Raw genomic sequence first — 15,433 nt, forward strand, 5'->3', positions numbered from 1 at the left:
ATTAAATGATAACCAACAGCATATTCACGTAATCAATGTTGGCACACTCCTGTTTGAAACTACGCTACAGAAAATTAAAAAAGTGAATTATATCATCAGCAAATATGCTCAGACTGTGTTGTGCATTTAATAACTGTTACAAATAATTTATTTTCATCACATCTAACATTAAAATACATCCAAACAATAAAAGTATCATTGGCACATATGGGTGGCAACAATGGTTGGAACCCCAGCAAAAGTTTCAAAAAAATTGATATCAAAAATGCTGCGGCTGCAACCCTGAGAACCCTGTTCACACGTCGCTACTTTTAAGCTGTGCACAGCATGAAAAAGTAGCGAGCAGCAGGTTCGGCAGCACCGTTGTTCACACGTCGCAGTACGAGAGTTGCGCAGTTTTTTACACTGCATCGCTGCAAAAGTAGCGACGTGTGACCGTACCTTTAGCAATCTGCTTTTCAAATCCTATAACTATGTATGAGATTCATTAAAATATCGCATTTCCCTTCGTAACTGACTCAATAACACAAGTACTTCGAATTCATACACTTGTGCATTAATTAAAGGCACAATATTTCTGACTTCAATACTCAAGCCGTTTATTTGAGCATTTTCAGGAAGCTATTTAATTTCATACTTTCATATTTCTTTCATACCTAACTTGACGTTTCTAGGAAACTTGTCGAATGGGAACGCCTCCTCTTCCAGCAGTCTGGATGTAGACGCTTTCTTTCTTGTGCCATTGCTCTTGCCTCTGTCACATACAACTCTTTGTCTGCTGGGGGCAGATTCCGCCATGCCTCTCCAAGTATAACACTAATGGCTCTATAAAAACACAAATGAAAACTATATTGATATTAATCATTAATACATAAGTAATAATAAATTTTAGGTCCATTATTGTTTCTAGTTTATATTAATAGCTTAGCCTTAACCATAAATAATTGATACCAGGCAATCTTATTTGCAGATGATGCAAGTATGATTATCTCAAGTAAGTTATGATCCTATAATGTAATATTCAACCAATCAGACACTATATATTACAAAAGGATCTAAAAATACATTTAAAATTGCAAGCCTCATCCAGATCTCAGATGTTCTTCAAACTGTCAGATGATATCCTGTGTAATATCTATAAAATAAAAAAAGAATAAATACCAATCTATATCACAGACACACTCATTGCTAAAATTCCAGTTGTGAACGAAATTCCTTCATGGAAATGGGTGATTCCAGAACATAGCATACAAATTCCAGGAAATCATTCTAAAAATGATCCTCCATACATTCTTAAGTTAGATGCCATGGAACTACTCTGCAGCACATATAAGGATCACCTTCAAATTTATACAGATGGATCTCTAAATCCTAATAATGGGACATCAGGAGCAGGGTATTATATTCCAAAATATCAAGAAAGTTACTTCATACCATGTTCATCCTCCTCCAGCCTTGACACTGAATTGCTAGCTATTGATGCTGCTCTTCAGTATGTTACTCAAATTTCTGAAAAATCTATTTGCATACTTACCGACTCCAAGGGGGCTATATTTAATATAATTAAATATGCACCAAACCTATATGCACATAGAATTATTCAAATTCAGAAACTACTAAGTAAACTAAACGAACTCCAAAAGGAAATAACATTTCAATGGATACTTAGTCATTGTGGTATACCTGGAAACGAGAAAGTCGATAATATTGCAAAACAGGCAACATATTTGCAACCAAGATCTCTTCAAGTGATATCTCTATCCAATGCTTTTGCTTCAGTAAAGTCTCATTTTACAAACCTACGGATCAACAATTGGCTCTCTTCTGACAAAGGAAAAATTTTACAGTCTGTACAAAAGAAACCAAATGACCTGGAAATGTACAATAAACATGTTCAAACATTTTTAACAAGAGCCAGAACACTCATTGTCACTCAATTGTACCTACACCGATTTCACATTTCTGATAATCCTACTTGTCTGTGGTGTAATAATCATGATGAAGATCTGGAACACATTCTTCTATACTGTCCATCCATAAACCACAAAAGAAGTAAATTAAACTCATCAATACCAGTTGCAGAAGACACAGCCCTGCAGTATATATTGACTACACCCCGACTCTGGCTACTAGCAACAGGCATCTACAGTGAAACCTGTTCAAGACGGAAGTAACATGGTCCTAATTTTTTTTCCGTTGTGGACAGGTTTCCGTATTATTCAGGTGTGACATTAAAATGGAATATTTTGTCATTCATATACATGAAAAACAAAATGGCATGTCGCAAACTGCAAGAAGTACAAAATATTCCGTTTAACACTCGTTACATTAAATCAGCTTTCTGTTGCTTATTACGTTGGTGAATCATCTTGATTAAAATCTCATTTTCTGTATAAATATTATCGTAACTCACTCATTAGTCATTAAACATTACTAATATTTACTAATCTCATTCTATTTAATATCTAACACTATACTCTAATACTGTACTGCATATCACTGCCCATTATTAATTAATTGGACTAGAAGCCATCTATTAGAAGCCTTGAATTCTGGTTTATTTAATTTCTTTCCCAGTTCAATAGCTTGCTTTGCAGAATAGATCCAGAATTGGTATGTTCTTTGAAAGGTCATGAAGAACCCACTCCCACAACAGTTCATTTATTTCCACATAAACAGTTGCTTTCTGGTTCCTTTTGTGTCACCAATATCGGCCGCAAGCCACTCACTCATTATGATCTTTATTTCTTAAAGTGTCACACCTGAGTTTTCGACAACTGTACTTCAATATTATTTCACAAAGACTTTGTTTCTAATTTTCCTTTATCTCGATAACTTTTACTTCATCACTTAATGTTAATGCAACATTTTATGCAACTTTTTTTTTTACCTGGAAATCACTACACTTGTGCTCTGTTTAGCTACGACAGTATACGGGTGTGAAAATCTTTGAAGGGACTCGTCTGCCTAGTCAACAGGGTAATAAAATTTATGACCAACAGGCCAACACACCCTCGTACCCTCTACAATTTGCAAAGAAAACTTGTTTTTATCTTAATGATCTACATATTTCGTATATTCCTTGAAATTACACGCTGTTTCAAAATATAGTTACAAAATATAGTGTGTGTCCAAAATATTGTTTCCGTTTTGAACAGTAGCAGAAAGTTTCCGTTTCCGCGTTGGACAGTTTCCGTTTTATTCAGGAAAAATTACACATAATACATACAAATTTTGCCAGGACCAATAAATTGTTCCGAAATAGACAGGATTCTGGATTATTCAGGTTCTGATTTGAACAGGTTTCACTGTATATGTCACATCAACGGACGTGTATACGTCACCAAACATCGTAAGATGAAGATTACAATAATAAGAGTTTGTATATAATACAAATAAGCTACTTGTAATTAGTGTACAAAGTTTCATGGAAATCTTTTACATAGGAGAAAAGCTTTTAATTTTGCCTAAATTCATCCCCCATAATGGAGTAGTTGCTTTTACACAAATGTAATGAGAGTGTGTATACAAAGCAAATATGTTATCTGTACTACTGTATAAAATTTGAAGAAAATCTGTTAGATAGAAGAAAATTTAATAATTTTGTCTAAATTCTCCTCCAATCATGGGGTAGTTTCTTTTACACAAATACAATGAGAATTTGTATACAAAACACATATGTTACCCCAAAGTACAAAGTTTCATAAAAATCTATTAGATAGGAGAGAAGTTATTAATTTTGTCCTGCTAGATTTACTTTTTGGATCACTGGCAGTCCTTTTATCTACATTCTCTCTACTCCTTTATTCATCACTTGTATCAAATACTCTACAATGATAATACCGGAAAGTTCACAGTAAAAGTGGCGAATGACTCGCCAGTGCTATCTAGCGGCAGGGATTGTAGGCAGCGAGGATGACATGACGAATAGCTCGTTGAACTGTGATATGAGCTCTGTTCTTCAACAAACACATGATGTCCTAAGGATTATTCTCATTATAGTAGTAGCCTACACAATGTCAGTTAAATATGGAAATGTTTGTTCTATGTTTTGAAAAAACTATACCTAGCAAAATATGCTAGATCTTTCTTCAGATTTCCAAAAGATAGAGATTGGGAGTAGTCATGTAAACACCAGTAGAATATCACTTTTCTGCTACAAGATGATGATGATGATGATGATGATTATATTTTACTATTACTACTGTTTCTACTACGGGTACTACAGTTACTGTATTTGCTTTTGTCTTTTAAGTGTGCCATTCTCATATAGACAAATAAACGCAGACAGACGTTAGTTGCTGAGGTTTAATAGGGCGCGTCAGCTACTATCGCTATTTGCGTCCTTATCTAAACTCCTTTAAAAACAAAACACAAACATTATCATAAGCAAAATGCGAGCACTAATTAAAAACAGTTCTAGACGAAACGTTTAAAATTAGAGGGATGGAATTTATTATGTAAAAAATCACAAAATATATCCAGATCACTTTTGATTATCGGACTTCAATAACCATAATTCGAAACATTAGAAGTAAGTAAAAATTGAGTGGAAAATTATACCGAAGTTTCAAATCAGTCGTAGGACTGTTAATTTTTAATACCCTGTTTTTCATTCACTGAATTTAATAGCTTCTTCTTCCGAAAATATGAGTCAAAATCAAAGCACAATGAAAGAATCGCGAAGGTCCCAAATAAACATATTAGATCTTGCATCAAGGAAGCTGCGGATTTTCTGATATTAGACAAAAACAACAGACCATATTCCTTCATCGTGTAATTAGATAGTGCATTAGCAATGACATATTCTCTGTGTTAACTGAAACAGTTACTAAACTGCATAAATCTACTTTAAATTGTTCATAAAAAAACACAATTTCTTTATTGCCTGGTTTCTCTGTATAAAAAACTGAAAGTCTTTACTTTTTTTTATCCAAATATTGTGTCTTGGGATGCGTAACATAAAAATGTGAATTGTTGATTTTGTGAAGAACATGGACTCATGCTTTTTCATAACAAGTGACTCAGGTAAGTTATTCGGACAAATAATTTGTCTAGACCTATATTTTAAAGGCATTATTAATATTTCACTAAATTAAGGTCATTTTTTTACGATGCAAGAAATTCTAAAAGATAAAAACTGGCTCAAGGGGAAATAACAGCTCTAAACAAGCAAGTGTAAATGCCGATTTAATTAAAATTGTTTAAGATGATGAATTCATTAGTCACAATTGTGCTTTAAAAAGAAGAAAATGGGGAAACAATATTCCAGTTACGATAAAAGTTTTGCCGCAACATTGCATTAATGTTCACCTCAAGACAAAAGATTTCTAAGAAGAAAATTATCTTTACCAACAGTTAGATCTCTCAAAAATTGACTTCATGAATTTGGTATAGGCCCGGTATAAATTGCACCATTCTACAATTAATTATTAAAAATAAAATCCGATATTGTACAATTGAATGAAAAAGTTGTAACTATTATTGTTGAAGAAGGAAAACATAACTTATAATGCTAAAACAGACACTTTGAGGGATTCATTGAATTAGGTATAGATAAGCCTAATCGACAAACTTCAACTGACGTAAAAATTTCAGAAGTACCATTTGCAAACCAAGCACTGGTTTTCATTATTCGAGGAATGTGCAAAATTTTAAAGCAAACTATGTATAAGTTATTTTCTATCAAAAGATACAATGTCTGCAGAAATTTTAAAATCACATCTGCTTCATGTGAAAGATAAAATACAAGATATAGACTTTATCCCTAAAGCAGTGACTGTGCCAGTATCTTCACTGACAAATATTTCAATGTGCTAGTAAATTGTTAGGCCTACATCAAAAATAAAATGGATAACCATTAGCCATGGAACGAAATACCTGATGTATGAAAGTTTCTAAAGTCATGCACAATTAAATCATAATTACATTTGAAAACATGAGAATTGTTTCGTTTCATTTCATTTCATTTCGTTTCATTTCATTTCTATTCCAGTAACTTTGTAACTTCTTATTAATTTAAAATGTTGTGAACCTTGCGACTCTAAATAATACTGTTGATTTACATTTTTTATTGATATCAAACGAACACTTCTCAGTTTTTCCTCATGTAACCCAGCATTCCGCAAGGAGTGTATAAACAATCCAAGCTGCTAGATAGCAGCACAGTCACTTTTCGCCGCCGCTTGCAATGCTAAACAGGCAAGCTTTCCAGTATTATTATTATAGAGTATTTCCTTGTATCCTACCACACGAAAATCATGAAACATCCTTTGTACGTGATATTCAAACAAAAAACACTTCCAAAAAGGAAGTTTCCTCCTGAGCTACATGTTCGTGTCCAAGAGAAAGGATGGATGGCTTCCAGCCTAATGCATGATTGGATGCAAGTTGTATGGGAGAAACGTCCAGTCCACCTGTTAAATCGCAAGTCTCTCTTGGTTTTGGACAGCTTCTGTGGCAATCTTGTCGACGACGTTTGACAGGAAATGTCGAAGATGAGAACAGATCTGGCCATAATAATCTGTTGCAATCATTTAATGTGAGAGTAAATAAACCATTCAAGAGGATCATATGCTGTGGATGTACATGGAATAGATGATTACGGAATCCCATAAGCTGACACCTCCCGGAAAAATCAAGAGGCCTTCACTCGAACTAATATGCGAATGGATGGTCTGGGGATGGGGGCTAATTTCAAATGATATAACTGTGAAGAACTTCAAGAAAACTGGAATCTCGAACAATATGGATGGCAAGGAAGAAGATTGTATCTGGGAGAGGGATGACAATGTTGAATTATCAGAGGAGGAGGCAGACGAGGCGGCTTCCGAAGAAAGCAACGAGTGATAAGGTAAGTCTTTTCTCTCAAATTACCATAATAATCTATTGATGGTAGGAAGACTCTAATATGCATTTTATAATTTGTGCGAGATCGTGCGTATTTGCTTGTTTTCCGCACAGAACCAATACGAGGTAAGTGTGAAATACCACACTCAGTATTCCCAACGTAACACACATAACAATTTCCCTCTTCTTACCGCTTAAGCGCGACATTCATTTTACTGCTTTAGGCTTTTAACATATTATTTTTAGAGACGTTTAACATAGTAATAATTATAAATTGGAAACTTACTACTGCAATTTCACCTAAATTGCAATGTTAATTATTGTTTTTAAATATTTGCAAAAATTAAGTAAAGTCTACTACTCCATGAAACTTATTGCATTCCTGATACAAGTAACATTAAGGAAGCCGTGAAAAAATCAACAAGATTCCAGATGCCGATGTTATTACTGCAATATGTTATATAAAAAATATTGTTAAAATATTAAAATGAAAAATAAATCATTACATAACATTACTGTTTGTTTTAAGTTCGCATTTATGACTGGGGGAAAAAAAAGACAGACGTATATCACGGCCTGCTGGAGTATAGTAAACACAGAAAACATTTTATAGCAACAATGTTGAAGAAAGATATTTTGGTTTTCCGAAGTTGCCGTCATTAAACAGAAACCAACATGGAGATTTCATTGCAACTAATTAGAAATTCGTCTTTCAGATATGTAATAAACAGACATCGGATTCTAGAGCAAATGCCTATTTTGTTTCTTTAGGAGAAAAGTAAAAATAATTATTAATATTTGTGTTTCATGGAAATTGAAAGGTATTCAAAGAGTGCCCTAAAATGCCCTAAAACGGTTATTAGAGCCTAATTTGTTAATATTCGCCTAAAAATGCCTAACTCACTGTAAAGTTTCGCATTTTACTCTTACTTTTTATAATTTATACATGCATTCACTGCGAAATTTAAGGCATTTAAAAAGTGGAAAGTTTGCTTCACACCGGCCATGAAACCATTGATAAAGGAAACAAAATGTTTTGAATCTCACGACACTCGCAATAGATTTCACCGAATTTAACATGTTTGGAGGCATAAATGCCGACAAAGAACCAACCTTAGTTTTGAAGCAGGCAACAATCACAACATGTGCTGCTACCGATTCAGAGATATACTATACTATAAAAATGACTGTTTTCGGTCTGAAACCGATTAGCTGTACTGCCCTTCAGAGTGTCATAAAATCACAATTTTTGGAGAAAGAGTGTTTTTGAAATATTTATGAAAAGTCGTAAAACTGCGAATTAGTAGGGTAAACCGTTACAAAATATTTAAAAGAATGGCCCTCCTAGTGTTAACACTACCAGGAAATGCAACAATAAGCGGAACTTTGTATTTTTGTCCAATTGAATCTCAATAACAACGGTTCATTTGAATGCTCGTTAACAGTTGCTCTTTCCCTCACCTTATTTGTGTTGAGAAGTTTTGAGCGGTAGGACGTTTTCCTGTGAAGTTTAACGCGATAATGCCGAAAAATATAAGTGCAAAATCTACATTGATCCGGCAATGGCTAACAGAATATTCAGAATTCACTTATGATGGAAAAATAATATTCTGCAAGATTTGTAGCAAACAGGTATGTAACAATAGTTGAAATATATAAATTCTATTAATTTTAATGAGTAGGCCTATAATATTTATACATTGACTGAGCTATCCTGAGGTATAATTCTTTTTAAGACTACTACACTTTAACCTTTTAAATTCCGATAGTTCAAGTATTTGCAGGTCATTAAAATTTTGATTGTTCGAACCCACTAACTTTGTGATAGAAATACGGCAATACAACAATTAGGATTTTATTTTAATTCAGTTTACTTTACATTTTCAGATTTCTCAAGAAAAGAAGTGCCACCTAAAGCAGCATGTGCAAGGAGCGGCTCATAAGGCTAAAGCTCAGCAGAAAAATCAACTGCAACAAACTTTACTAACATAGCCTACTTCATTCAATCTCAGCAGCAATTTCTATGCTGATTTAACCAGAGCGTTTGTTGCTGCTAACATTCCCTGGAATGCAATTGAAAATCCGGTTTTAAGACAGTTTTTACAAAAATACTGCAAACAAAATATCCCATCTGAGTCGACCCTAAGAAAAAATTACTTAGACAGAATATACAATGAAACTTTAGCTTCCATTCGGGAGAATATAGGTGATTCTTACATATGGGTCTCTGTGGATGAAACCTCAGATCCTATGAATAGGTATATAGCAAATATGGTAGTAGGAAAACTTAGTCCTGATGGACCTTCGATTCCACACCTCGTATGTGTTAAGGAACTTTCGAAAGTGAATAGCCAAGCCATTGCTTATTTTGTAAATAAAGGCCTACAGTCTTTATACTCAGGTAATATAGACGATTCTAAAGTTCTGTGGTTTTGTACTGATGCTGCCTCATACATGGTTGCTGCAGCTCCACTTCTTAAAACATTTTATCCTAACCTCACACATGTGTAGCACATGGCCTTCACAGGGTCTCTGAAACAATCCGGAATGAATTTCCTCTTGTCAATTCGTTTATTTCTAACACAAAAAAATGTTTTTGTAAAGCCCCATCCAGGATTTCAATATTCAGAGACAACTTTCCAGATATCCCACTCCCACCTCAGCCGGTTGTTACACGATGGGGAACCTGGATTTAGTCAGTGGTGTATTATTCTAAGTATTTTAAAGAAGTGATCACAGTTATTGATAAATTACCTGAAACTGATAGTGCAGCGTGTGTGAAAGCAGTGAAAGATTGTCTGAATGACTCACGAGTGAAAAACGATATTGCCTACATAACATCAAACTTTTCTTTCATATCTGCAAGCATTGAACAATTAGAATGTGAAAAACAATCTCTTTATAGCCAAATAGCAATAGTAAAGGAAGCTCAAGTGAACATACATTCTGCTTTGGGCGAAACTGGGAAAAAAAATTAAAAATAAGTGGGACAACGTATTAAATAAGAATGTAGGATTTTCATTGTTGGAAAAAGTATCAAGAGTGATATCGGGGGAAAGTGTAAATGTTCCAGTAAGTATTGATGTTTCTATTGTACCTAATTTAAAATTTGCGCCTCTCACATCAGTTTTGGTTGAAAGAAGTTTTTCTGCTTTCAAAATGATTCTCAGTGACAAAAGGCAAAGGTTAACTGTGGAGAATTTAGAAAAAATTCTGGTGGTGTACTGTGCAGATAATTATAATAAAGTCTGAGCATGGAACTGAATTTCAATAACTTAAAATGAGTAATCTTGATATCAATAATCATTATTTCATTAGTTTCAATATATTAAATTTGTGCAGCTCTGTTTATAAATATAATATAGTATTCTTTTTTAATGTTTAAACATACTTTTTTGTGCGTATTTTAGTGTATAACTAAAAATTTCAGTGAAAGAAATAAGTATGATACCTTGATGTGCCTAAAATGCCTATTTTCATTAAAATAGAGCCTAATTTTACAAATTTTGAGCTTATTTTAGGCGCCTGAAACTGCAATTTTTAGTGCCTAACAATCCGATGTCTAGTAATAAATGATCTTCGCACAAAATAATGTACGATACACGAGCAGTATGTTTGTTTTCATGTTCTCGGAAATTAAAAAAGCTCAACTACGTTTCGCTTTTTCAATCTTTTCCTCGAACATGAAAACGTCAACATACTGCTCTTGTAATGTATATTAATATTACCTATCAATTAAACTTTTTTTTTATTTTCCTTCTTCAGGCTTGTTCTTTTGCACGTGTTCTCGAAGCAGTCAGATGGAAGTGAGTGGTACATGTGGTCAGATGCCAACAAGCGGTGCAGCACTGGCCCACTTCATTACCAATAATATTATTCTTTCTTTTTGTGTAATTAAAGGTTAATTGTATAAATTTTTTATAATAATTATTTCTGTAAAACTTCAAAATAAATACTAGCATAACTTTAGTGAATTCTATTTTTGCATTTTTATTTTAGATTCAAAATTAAATTCGCATAATTTTCCCTCCTTCCATTTTTCATGTTACAATGAAAAAAAAAAAGAGGGGGGGGGGGGATTACGCGCCTAAATAGGGTATGTTGTCACCAGCGACATGTACAATATGCTCACATGTTTAAATGATAACTGGAGCTTTATTCTAAATTTTACTCTAGGGGATGTGTAATGTTTCAATGTTTTATGGCGGAGAATTTCTGCATCTCACACAATTTTCAGTAAATTCAAATATTTTGTAACAGAGGCTACTCGCTTGATCTATAATTTACACATGCACCCAATCCCCCCCCCCACCCTCACCTCCCCTGCATGCACACATACACATACACGTACCTATACTAATAATAAATCTGAACCAAAATTTTTCTGGTAATTTTCGATTTTCCAAAAATAATTGATGTTAGCATGTATAATTAACCATCCTGAAACCGAAAATCGCTTTTTTGAAATTTTTGTTTGTCTGTCTGCCTGTCAGTCTGTCTGTTTGTTACCTTTTCATGCGATAATGGCTGAACCGATTTATATGAAAATTGGAATATAAATTAAGTTCGTTGTAACTTAGATTTTAAGCTATATGTCATTCAAAATACTCTATTCAAAAGGGGGGGTTATAAGGGGGCCTGAATTAAATAAATCGAAATATCTCGCTTATTATTGATTTTTATGAAAAATATTACATAACAAAAGTTTCTTTAAAAACGATTTCCGATAACTTTTATTCTATGCAAAATTTTGATAGAACTGATATTACTATGATGTACCGTAGTACATAATAATATTTCCGTGCAGGAAATCTGCATTACCATATGGCGAGATATGTTTTAAAATAACAATGCTTTTTATATCATGGCCACGTCACATCAATGTAAGAGTAATAAAGATAAAACAAATGACTCTGCATTTATTAAGGTGGCCTTAGAGTTCTTGGACAACAATTGGATTAATATACGGATGATATGTGTTTATAATATACTAAATATTATTATATTATAAAGTGAGAATGTTTGTGTGTTTGTAAGAGGCTATCTCAAGAAACTATTTAATATATTTAAATAATTCTTTCATCATTGGAAAGTGTAGTTCCTGTAGATGGGCGTAGGTTTTATGTCATTACAGAAGCTCATGAGTGAATCGAGGACTGGACACAAATGCATATAAGGTAGGACTAAACAGAACCTTACGCACAGAAAACTTTATATAATATCGAAACTAATAATTAGCTATGTGTACTGCAGTTAAAGTTAATGCTATTTGAAGGTACCGTACTGAAATTTGATGTCTGATTTGCGCTGCATTTTTTATGAAAGAATGAAAGCCATTGATGGAATAATTTTATAAATATACACGTGGCACATATTAAGTATTAATTATTCAGTAACATAACTACATATTTTTAACTACTCAAATCAAGAAATGGATTCAGAACATCTCAAAATATGTGCGTCAGTGGCTAACCATGACAATATCTTTGAAAAATATTGGAGTGCAAGAGGTCAAATGACTTTATTGTCAAATGCCTGGCATTAGAAAACAACAACATATTTTTATTGCTTAATTACGTATTTGGGTGCGCAACGGTAATGTATATTTAATAGGTAACAGTTCTATGTAGTGCACAATACTCCATACTGAATAATTAACAAACCAACATCTTTCGCATTACTTGTGGTTTGTAAGCCATCTCAAATCCAAACTCCACCCCTCTGAGCACGAGATCTTATATATTTCGTCAGTTATGCTCGAATGTTACAATAAAAACAATTAACAACATAGGCTACACAGCTCTGCAAAGAGTCTAGATTCTGAACGTGTCATTTAGCGTTACCAACCTCAGTACTAGCGAATCTGCTACAAACGTCCTGAAATTCAGCTACAAATACCAAAATGAAGCCACACACATTCAGAGAGTAATACACAGAATCCACGAACTATGCTATAGTTAGAATGTTGGAAGGTGGATGTGTTGGATATGTCATTCATTAATTTAGGGCCAGTTCATTTTTGTTGCATAGACGACTCCCAATAAAGACACTGTCAGGTGTCGGCGAATTCACGAATCCAGGAATTGACCAGTGGCGATCTCTCTTAAGGAGCACAGGAGCAGTGCACCACCTCTTCAAATAACACATGTTTTTAAATTTACTGTATATCAATGAGCTGCAGTAGACTATGTGAGCGACATAATTCTTTATTATAATACGGTACTATGTAAAAATAACGCTGCATGTGTACTGGTCTTGTTGACGCCTGGGACTTAGGTTTACCACTCGACACTTGCGGCACACTGTTCCATTCGAGCATGCGCAGTAATAGAGTTTCACTGGCAGGCTTTGGAGCATGTTAGGGAGCCAGTACAATGTGCGTAAGAGGGGTTAGGAGCACTTTCAGATGTGTTCTGCAGTCGCTGTTGGCCCGTTCTATCATAGATATTGCAATGAATAGTGTGCAAAATCTTTTAAATATGTAATTTTCTGTAAGAACTTTACACGAAAAGATAAAAATAAAGAAGATGGGTAGACGTACACAGGAATTAAAATTATAAGTGACGAAGAATAGTAATAGAGAAGTGACAAGAAAATTCAACATTCGGACTTCGAAAAATACAATATGTGGCTGCAATATAAAAGACGCTGTATTTTGTTTTCCTTGCCTATTGTTCGGCGGCGAACATTCATTGACAAAAACAAGTAGGCTACGTGTTATGAATTGTATTTATTCTTCTGTTTGAATGTAGGACTGTACGTAGTAACTAAATAATTTTGATTATCGTTCTGTAGGTATGATTGATTTGAAGCACATGAATGAAAGAAATAAAAACACGATTCTTCAGCTGCACACTCAACAATAATGTTAAATTAGCAGTGTTGGGTCAAACAAACATACAGACACAATTGGATTGTTGCACTTCACAATGATAAAGTTACCAAGAACAGATATGTGCGTGCGGTTTTGTTGCTTTAAGAGGTCACGAAGAGGGAAACTCATCTTTAAACGCTAGTATTTTTCTTGGCCTGATCAATTTAGTTCTGAATTAGACGCACTCTTAAGGAACATTTGGAAAGAGAAACAGTGTTTAAGAGCACACCAAACACTATACAGAACTAAGTCCTTCAAGCCATTTTGATGTATGCCATGATGAGTTTTCAAAGAAATAAAGAAAGCTGTTGACTTTTAGCAGTTAAGGCTGATGAGACGACACACGTATCGAATGCTTGTGAACGTGTGAAGTGTGTTATAAAACGCAATATAGCGAAAACAATATTATTTACGGTGTGCTGCAATAGAAATTGAACACTTTACTTTGCTATCTATATCTACATATATAACATATATTAGTAGTTATGTCGTGGTTAGTACCTATAATAATAATAATAATAATAATAATAATAATAATAATAATAATAATAATAATAATAATAATAATAATAATAATAATAATAATAATAATAATAATAATGATAATAATAATAATAATAATATGATAATCATAGTCATAATAAATATTTGTGCACCACCAGGATTATTTATCACCACACGCCACTGGAATTGACCGTTAAACAATGGGCGCTATTCACATAACAGGAAAAGAAAACTGAAAATAGCAAAGCTTTTCTTGCCATAAATAATGGTCGCAGTGTCCGGAATTCAGTCCTACCTTAAATTTTCTGTTATGTTTTCGTAATTTTTTCGAGGAAGTGAGAAGCTTATGCTATTAGAGTGTGAGAAAATAAAACTTGATAGAAGAACGTGTTTACACATAAAATTGAGTATTCACAAATGGTCATTCGATCGAATCTCATTCGGCTATATTTTGTCATTCGACTACGACCATTCTGCTATAAGTAGGGCCCGGATTTTTCGAAAATGCATATGCAAATGCATATTTTGAGGGTTAGTGCATGTTTCGGCATTTATTTAGTTTATGTATGATCAATTATGTGACAGTTCTGAACGAACTGTAAATCTAGTAATAAATTTATATGTGGGACATCCCTTGGCAGCATAATAACCTTCCTATTTCAAGTAAAATGTTAAAGGGACCATACTTCCAGTCTCACAATACATGCAGGTAGATGGACGTTGCAGATCTTTTTCACAGAAGGAATTTCTTACATTCCTTTCTCAATGCAGTATCATCTCAAAGTTTGTGTCGACAGGACCGCAGGTGCTCATCTGCTGACTTGTTTTTCATCTACTAATAGTTTATGTGGTGTTCTGTCAGATTAAACTAAAAATGCCTAAAGATAAGTCCACTAAATCCTTTTTAATTAAACAGTGAATTTCAGGAAATAGTGACTATTCAACTGACGGCGATGTAGTGTATTGTCAAGTATGTGAGAAGACTGTGAAATGCGAGAAAAAGTTTTAACTAGAACAGCATTCGAAAACAATTGCACATCTCTGGTCAAAACAAAAGGGTAAGAACACGCAACACGTACTTTTAACTCAGGTGAAATCACGTCAGACCTTTGTAAAGCTTTTGTGTGCAGAACATTCCACTGCATAAATTAAATAATCCACATCTGCGATCATTTCTTCAAAAATATTGTCTTAATCAGAGGACAC

The 15,433-nt window shown here is 33.8% G+C and overlaps 1 protein-coding gene across 3 annotated transcripts in view; it reads right to left on the reverse strand.

Moving 5' to 3' along the window:
- Positions 1–645: 645 nt before the first annotated feature.
- The window catches only part of LOC138715476 (HMG box-containing protein 1-like), a 63,543-nt gene continuing 48,755 nt past the window's right edge, over positions 646–15,433 (reverse strand). For all 3 annotated transcript variants that reach the window (XM_069848415.1, XM_069848416.1, XM_069848417.1), the window contains exon 7: positions 646–825. In XM_069848415.1, the coding sequence (XP_069704516.1) occupies positions 657–825 (169 nt within the window). In that variant the 3' untranslated portion in view covers positions 646–656. The remainder of the gene's footprint in view (positions 826–15,433) is intronic.

The sequence above is a fragment of the Periplaneta americana genome, chromosome 15, assembly GCF_040183065.1.
Source record: "Periplaneta americana isolate PAMFEO1 chromosome 15, P.americana_PAMFEO1_priV1, whole genome shotgun sequence".
NCBI lineage: Eukaryota > Metazoa > Arthropoda > Insecta > Blattodea > Blattidae > Periplaneta > Periplaneta americana.